General features: G+C 28.3%; 1 protein-coding gene across 1 annotated transcript; it reads left to right on the forward strand.

Moving 5' to 3' along the window:
* Window positions 1-6,829: 6,829 nt before the first annotated feature.
* Window positions 6,830-7,991, forward strand: LOC111897556 (peptidyl-prolyl cis-trans isomerase Pin1). The gene is made up of 2 exons (XM_023893514.2): window positions 6,830-7,258; window positions 7,657-7,991. Exons 1-2 carry the CDS (start codon window positions 7,018-7,020, stop codon window positions 7,779-7,781), a joined length of 366 nt encoding a protein of 121 aa, XP_023749282.1. The 5' UTR covers window positions 6,830-7,017; the 3' UTR covers window positions 7,782-7,991.
* Window positions 7,992-8,536: the final 545 nt, after the last annotated feature.

Here is an 8,536-nt window from a genome sequence, read left to right on the forward strand (position 1 = left end):
TTTTTATTTTTCCAAATCACTAATGTTGTATATAATAATGTGAATGTGAAATAGGCTCGTTTTAATTTTGTTTTTAGCTTATCATACAATATAATGGTTAGGTAGAGTTAGATGATATATAGTTTCTAGAAAAAAATTATTAGTCTTTTAAATTATGATAAAGTTAAGTAATGAATCGTTATATTCATATATGTTTTGTTTCTTTCAAGACCAATGATGTTGCAACTATCATATTTAAAGTTATAATATATATGTTTTGTTTCCTAGAGGTTGTTGGACTAATTATTCTAAAACTACTATTAAATAATTTTTATTAAAATGATTGATAAATATGCACAAAATATATGGAACCAGATGTCAATACTTCTTCAAACAAATAACAATATCATAGCTTTCATGATAAGTAACTGAACCTTGCAAAAGTGATTGGTGTCCTAATTGTTACCTGTAGAAACATTCCAATAGAAGAGAGGGAATACCTTAGACTTCATGTGTGTCTCGGCTTCCAATTAAAATACCCATATGCAACACTAGCTTGAAATAGTCTAGCCAAAGAATTTGATTTTTTTGTTACCACTGCAATATGATGGCATTACTTTTCATTAATAACTATTTTTTTTCCATCATATCAACAAGAATACGACCAGGATTCCTCTGTCTTAGTTTTAGTTTATTTATGTTTGTTATTCTGATTTTGAAATTGTTCTAATAATATAGTTCAACACGGATTCTAAAGACAAACAACCAATGGAAACACAATCTCAATCACAACCTTCCGTTCAATCAAATGTAAGAGCGAAGATGGATAAAGCATGGGAACAATATAACTCTAGCTAAGGATGAAAAAGGAAACAAGAGTTACATATGTAATTTTTGTCAAAAAATTTGGCGTGGTGGTGGAATAAGCAGAGCTGAGAAACATCTTGTCAGTGTTATTGGTGACATATCAGCTTGTACTAAAGTATCTCCAGAAGTCCGTTTCTTAATGCAAGGTCTTTTGAAAGAAACGACACAAAGGGAAAAATGCAAAGCTAGTGGTGATGGCATAAACAATGTTACTATCTCGGATGACGATGAAGAGACAGAATTTTCATCCTTTCTTCACAAAAAGTATTAAATTTTCCATGCAAACTAATCAAAGGGAAAAACGCAAAGCTAGTGGCGATGTCAAAGCACGACCTAATAAAAAAGGAAAACGGAAAGGTACATCAAATTTTCATCCTTTCTTCACAAAAAGTATAAATGATCCTTCTCAACCCACTATTAAATTTGCCATGCAAACTAATCAAAAAAAATACGTGATGTCGATTTAGCAATTGCGATGTGGTTCTATGATGCATGTGTACCTATGAATGCTTGTAACTCTCCTTATTTTCAACACATGGTAGATAAAATAGCGGGTATTGGTCATGGGTATAAAGCACCTAATTATCATGCTTTGAGGGTCAATTTATTGTCAGATGCAAAGAAGTCCATTTCATTGTTAATTGATTCATATAGAAGTCAATGGATTGAAAGTGGTTGCACAATTATGAGTGATGGGTGGAGGGATACTAGGCAACGCCATTTAATTAATTTATTGGTTTATTGTCCGAAAGGAATATCATTTCTTAAATCTGTTGATGCATCTGATATAAAGAGTAACGCTTCAAATTTGTGTAATTTGTTTGCTGAGATTGTTGAAATGGTAGGACACAAGAATGTGGTTCAGATTGTTACTGATAATGCTGCCAAATACAAACTTGCTGGTAATAGCCTATGTGAAAGATACTTGGTCTCCATGTCCAACACATTGTCTTAATCTTATATTAAAGGATGTTTCGGAATCGGATAATGTAAAAAGTTTGGTCACTCTTGCATCCAGAGTTATTGTTTTTATTTACAATCATAAGTGGCCCTTGAATTGGTTAAGAAAAAGAGATGGTTGGACAGAAATCATCCGTCGAGGTGCTACCCGTTTTGGTACTGCGTTTATTGCATTGAAAAGTTTGTATGACCATAAAGCCAATTTACAAGCAATGGTCATATCTAACAACTTTAAGAAGATGTTAGAAAGTGAAAAATGCGGTTGAATGTAAAGATATTGTCTTGAATGAAAATTTTTGGAAAAATTGTTTGATTACAGTATAAGTGATGAATCCTTTGTTAAGACTTTTGCGGTTATGTGATTCAGATGAAAAACCTGCATTGGGTTATGTTTATGAGGGAATGTATCGGGCAAGAAGATGGGTAAATGAATTATTTAAGAAGAAGAAAGAATTATACAGGCCTTATACTGATATAGTTGATCGTCATTAGGATAGAATGCTAAGAAAAAATATTCATTGTGCAGCGTATTGGTTAAATCCAGTTTTTCAGTATAATCATGAGAATGTTTGTTCTAAGAGAGAGGTGTTTCAAGGTGTTCTTGATATGGTTGAGAAGAATTTTTACGGTACAAGCATTTTAGATCTCACATTATCTCTAGGCAAGTTTCGTAACAGTGAATGTACTTTTGGTAGATATAGTTCCATTGCTTCTCGTACTAGTACCCATCCACGTAACATTTAACTTTTGTATACTATTATTAACTATATTATTGTGAAATATATTTTTTTCTTACCATTTTATTTGTAGATGAGTGGTGGAAATTATTTCGCGGAGATACTCCAATATTACAAAAGTTTGCTATTAGAATACTAAGTCAAACCGCATCTTCTTCCAGATGTGAACGTAATTTGAGTGTCTATGAAATGATTCAAACAAAAAAGAGGAATAGGTTGGAACATCAAAGACTAAATGATCTTGTATTTGTGCACAACAACTTGCGTTTAAAAAATAGGTACGTTTTATTATAATAAAATATTTAATTAATATCAATGTCATTTTATTTTTACAATTTTTTCTGTGAATGATTTTGCAAACTCAAGGTTAAGGTCTTACTATCCTATTGACTATGAATGTATTGACAAGATGGATTTTTGGGTGGTTGAAAAAGAGCCGGAAGGAGAACTTGATTACAATGATTTAGAAAATATGCTTGACGAAGAAGAGCATGAATCGGCTGCTCAAACACAAGGTGACATTTTTTGCCATAAATATTAATGTAGTGTTATAATTTTAGTTTATTATTAAGCTATTTCGTGACATTAACCTTGTTTTTTTATATTGTAGAAAAAGAAACCGGCTCTGTTTTTAATAATGACGAAGTTGACAGTGAATTTCATTTATTAAGCGATCGTGAGATTGATGCGTATAACACTCCAATGTCTCAAGATCCATAATTTGATTTGATCTTGATGCGTTACTTTTAAGCAAAAACTATATTTTTTGTTTAGGTATTATGTTTTATGTTTTTTTGGATGTATGTGGATTGATGTAAAACCTATGACAATGTGTTTTTTTTTTAATGTGTTTGGATTCATCTACAATAATTTTCATATACATTTTTATTGTTTGAATGTGTGGATGTTAAATTCTAAGTTTTATATAATAATAAATACGCAGGGAAAAAATAAGAAACATAAAAAAGATAAGAAAACCATTGAACTGACGGTTTAGATCGGTCATCCGATCGGTTCAACTAAAAACCCAATTTTTAAAACATTGTTTAAATGTCGAAGTTTAAGATTGTTCACGATTTAAGTTGATTATCCTCAAAATGTGTATGGGCTTGGGCCTAAGGCCATGACTAATTATGAAAAATATTGAAAGAACATGATTCCAATACCATGTTCTAAACAAATGTTGGTCCATACTCGATTTAACTTGATTTTAAAATATCAAATAGGAAAATCTTCGGAAAAGTTCCAATATTTTATCTTAATTTATGAAAAAGTCCTAAATACCGGTAAAAACGACGATTTGGCCCTATTTTCCCGGTTTACCGATTTCATTACTTACCCGGTTTTAATAAAGTCCTATTATTTTACCATAATTTACGAATAAGTCCTAATTATGGTAAAATAATGAGACTTCAATGAAAATTATGGTGAAATAATGAGACTTTAATGAAACCGAGTATAATTGAAACCGATAAACCAGAAAAAAAGAGTCAAATAGTCATTTTTTCTGGTAATCGGGACATTTTCATAAACCAATTTTATTTTGGGATTTTTTCATAAATTCGGATGAAATATAAGGACTTTTCCGAAGATTTCTCTATTAAATATGGTCACTTCAATTTAATGACGTGAAAACTGATTAAGTTAGGTTATATCTTCTCTTCTACTATAATAAATGAAATTCATTTTTGCCATACGTCAATCTCATGAGTTTTGACTTGTTGTCATTTTATGGTATTTTTGAAATAAATAATATCAACATATCATTTTTTAGTTTTTTTTTCAATATTTAAAATTAAAAACCTCACATAATACTTAATACTTATAGTTATATATGTAAAGTCTTAAATGTTATAAATGTGATAATAAATTTCAATAAATATGTTTCTTGCTTCTTAATTCCAAAATTTTATTTTAAAAGATAATTAATTTTAAATTTTGATATTTAATTATTTTTAGTCAATACATGTAATACACAGATCTTATATCTAGTTATATGTTAAATTTAAAAACACATTAGATGTTAAGAGCTAAAAATTTTACCTAAAATAGAAAAGCGTCGAATGAGTTTAGCTCAACTATTTATAACCTTTTAAATGGGTTATATAAAATAATTATATTCTTATTTAAATACGAAGACAAAATTTCACAATTGGTTCCTGTGGTTTACAGAATGTCGCACTTTTGAGGACTTCCTAGCAAAAAGTCATGCGACTGGTCCTGTGTTTGTAAAATTACATGAAAGGTCCTCATACAGTTAAATCTAACTTTTCCAGCTTTTAGATTTTAATAAAAAATAATATTTTGCCCTTGTACCAATATTGCAATACACTACAAACCTCAAGGATCATTCGTGTAATTTTATAAATTTGAAAATTTATGTATATATAAATTATAAGTTTCACATTTTATATATATATATATATATATATATATATATATATATATATATATATATATATATATATAATTTCAACAATTTGATAATTTTTTTTTTTATCTTTTTGACATTTTGTTTTCTATTTTTATTTTATAGTTTTAGTTATTTATGGTTTTTTGTTATATTTTTATTTATTTTGAATCAAATAAATAAACTTAAATTCGATAAACCATGTCAAAATTATTTTTTCTTTAATTTTTCTTATTTGTGAATTGAAGCATTAATGTCTTTTTTTTTTTTTTTTTTTTTTTTTTTTTTTTTTTTAATTTTATGCCGTTACTGTTCATGTTTTTTTTATGCTCCATAGTTAATATCGTTAACAACTTTATGTTTGTATTTATCATTATCATTATTTGACCTTTTGTTTTCTATTCTTGTTATAATTTTAATTAATTATTAATCTTCTATGCTTTTTATTTATGTTAATTCAAGTAATGAAAAATAGAAAAACAAAAAACAAAAAATCAAACACCAAATTCTAGTATACTCTAATATATTAATACATTTTACATTTTCATATTTTTTTTTTGGTTTTTTGTATTTTTTTTTAAAAAAATTTAGTATTATTTTTTTAAATTTTTTTTCATATTATTTTTTAATTATTTTCTATTTTTATTTTTTTCGTTGTTTCGTTTTATTTTTCGTCAACTTGATAATTTTTTTTAACCTTTTCCAAAAAGTGTAAAATGTATAAATATATTAGAGTATATTACAATTTTGGTGTTTGATTTTTTTTGGTTTTTTTATAATTTGGTTATTTATGGTTTTTGTAACTTTTTTTTTTATTTTGATTCGCATAAATAAAATATTTATATTTACAAATATAAATAAAGAAAATAAATATAATTTTTTTACTTACACAAATAAAAATAAAAAAAAAAGTTACGAAAACCATAAATAACCAAAATTAATAAAAAACTGTGAAAAAAACCAAAAATATGAAAAGTGTAAAATGTATTAATATATTAGAGTATTTTACAACTTTGGGGTTTGAGTTTTTATTTTTTTTGTTTTTCTATTTTTCATTACATGAATCAAAATATATAAAAACAATAAAAGAATAATATATATATATATATATATATATATATATATATATATATATATATATATATATATATATATATATATATATATATATATAACAAAAAATTGATGAAATGTCAAAAATTTCAAATAAAAAAAATAAACCGTAACAAGAAAAATTTAAAAAAAAAACATTAACGTTTCATTTCATAATTAAGAAAAAAAAAAGTTTTGATATGGTTTATCGAACCATAAATAACTAAAATTATAAAATAAAAATAAAAAATAAAATGTCAAATAGATAAAAAAAAATTATCAAATTGTTGAATATATATATATATATATATATATATATATATATATATATATATATATATATATATATATATTAAAAAATTTATATTTATAAATTATATATATACGAAATTTATATTTATAATTTATATATAAATAAAATTTCAAATTTAAAAAATTATACGAATGGTCCTTGAGGTTTGTAGTGTATTGCAATATTAGTAGAAGGGAAAAATAGTCTATTCCATTAAAATATAACAGCTAAAAAGTTAGATTAAGAATCTTTCATGTAATTTTACAAACCACATGGACCAGTCGCGTGACTTTTTGCTTGAAAGTCCTTAAAATGCGATATTCTGTAAACCACAGGGACCAATTGTAAAATTTTGTCAAATATGAATGAAATAATTGCACATGTTTTTTACTAGAGTTACGAGGGGCATTTCGTTATTTCTAAAGCCTAAAGGGTCTATCGAGATATTCTATTCTCTACATTATGAATTACCTAAACGACGCCGTAATGTCGAGCCCCACAAATCATCAAATTTACACCCCACACAAGCACCTTCTCTCAGATGAAGCTCCAAAGATCGCCGTGAACCGCCACTCCGGAAAACCCCTTGAAATCCGCAACAATCGATTCCGATCGAAAGAGAACGAAAACCACAGATCCGACGGCCGCCGCTGATCATCATACACAAGAAGAAATTAAGAATGTCGTCGTCTTCATCCGATAAAGTTAGGGCTTCGCACATACTGATAAAGCACCAAGGATCTCGTCGTAAGGCGTCCTGGAAGGATCCAGAAGGTCGAATCATCAGCAGCACCACAAGAGAGGCCGCTGTGTCTCAGCTCAAATCACTCCGCGATGACATCGTTTCTGGAAAGTCGAAGTTCGAGGACGTCGCATCTCGTTACTCCGATTGCAGCTCTGCTAAGCGCGGTGGAGATCTCGGTATGTCCAAAATTTTAACCTTCTGCCCTTTAATTACAGAAGTTCATTTTTAGCAATCGTATGCTTGATCTCCGAAATTGCTATACCATTGATTCTTATATTCGTGTTATGCTATATGACTGTTTCTTCCAGTTGTATAAATTTCCTTACAGAGCTGAAGATTCAAACAACTACATGAATCTTTAACATTAGTTAGTAATACAAAAGAGACGTTTTTCCTGTGGATATTCAAGACATTCAACATCAATAACAGCAGCATGAGCGATGAGCCATGAATCATGATGCATACCTAAATACCTAATCTTTCTCTTTAGGCCTTTTGTAGCACATTACTCATGAATTGACTACTAATTGGAGCACATTGTTAACTGAAACATTCATGGAAAACTTTGAAACAGGATCATTTGGAAGGAACCAGATGCAGAAGCCCTTTGAAGATGCAACATACGCATTGAAGGTTGGTGAAATAAGTGAGATTGTGGACACTGACAGTGGTGTTCACATCATCTTGAGAACCTGTTAATTGCAATTTGCAAAGATGCTGATCAAAATGTATCAGGTGCATTCCAGTTTCAGTTTTATATCAACACAATAAAACCACGTTTTTTTTCCCCTTGTATTGTCATCATAACCTGAGTTTTGGGATTATCAACTTCAGTGACATCTGAATCAACTATTCACCTCTGGTTTTGGAATCACCAATTTCAATGATTTTCCCTTCTTTTTCCCTTAACTTGTATTTATCATCGTGCTTATCATTTACCTAAAGAGAAATTAAGAATCCAAGCTTTAATTCATGAACATGAATACAATATTCCACACCAAAAAGGTTAGCATATGAGATGCATTGAAAACCATGCATTAATACAAAAGTCTTCATGCCATTGTTTTAATTCAGAAAACCATGTATTAATACATGGTTAAGGAACAAATCCCTAGTATCTACATATGAGAAATCCAATAACACCCATAAGCCACTAATGTTCAACCGAATTATCCATATGAATATTATTATGTCTCTTTGATCAACCGAATTTAACCACTATTTGGTTGTATCGAAACAAGCTCATTTTTGGATCTAGAAAACCAAAGAATTTGAAGATTTTTGTTAGCATTGTCACGACAATCCTTTTTTTTGGATTGTAAATAGAAACACAAATTGTAATATTAATTAGATTGGTTGGTTGTATAACATTTTTCTTTCTATTTCCCATTTGTAATGTTCCGTAGTGGCATCTTGCTAGTTTTCGCTTATAAAATAAAAAATGATCTTTTATT

Source organism: Lactuca sativa, chromosome 3, assembly GCF_002870075.4.
Source record: "Lactuca sativa cultivar Salinas chromosome 3, Lsat_Salinas_v11, whole genome shotgun sequence".
Classification (NCBI taxonomy): domain Eukaryota; kingdom Viridiplantae; phylum Streptophyta; class Magnoliopsida; order Asterales; family Asteraceae; genus Lactuca; species Lactuca sativa.

Bases quoted from the DNA above. Each gene is read 5' to 3' on its own strand.
- LOC111897556 (XM_023893514.2), top strand. From the start codon at position 7,018: ATGTCGTCGTCTTCATCCGATAAAGTTAGGGCTTCGCACATACTGATA. The intron at 7,259-7,656 runs GTATGTCCAAAA...ACTTTGAAACAG, and splicing joins TAAGCGCGGTGGAGATCTCG to GATCATTTGGAAGGAACCAG.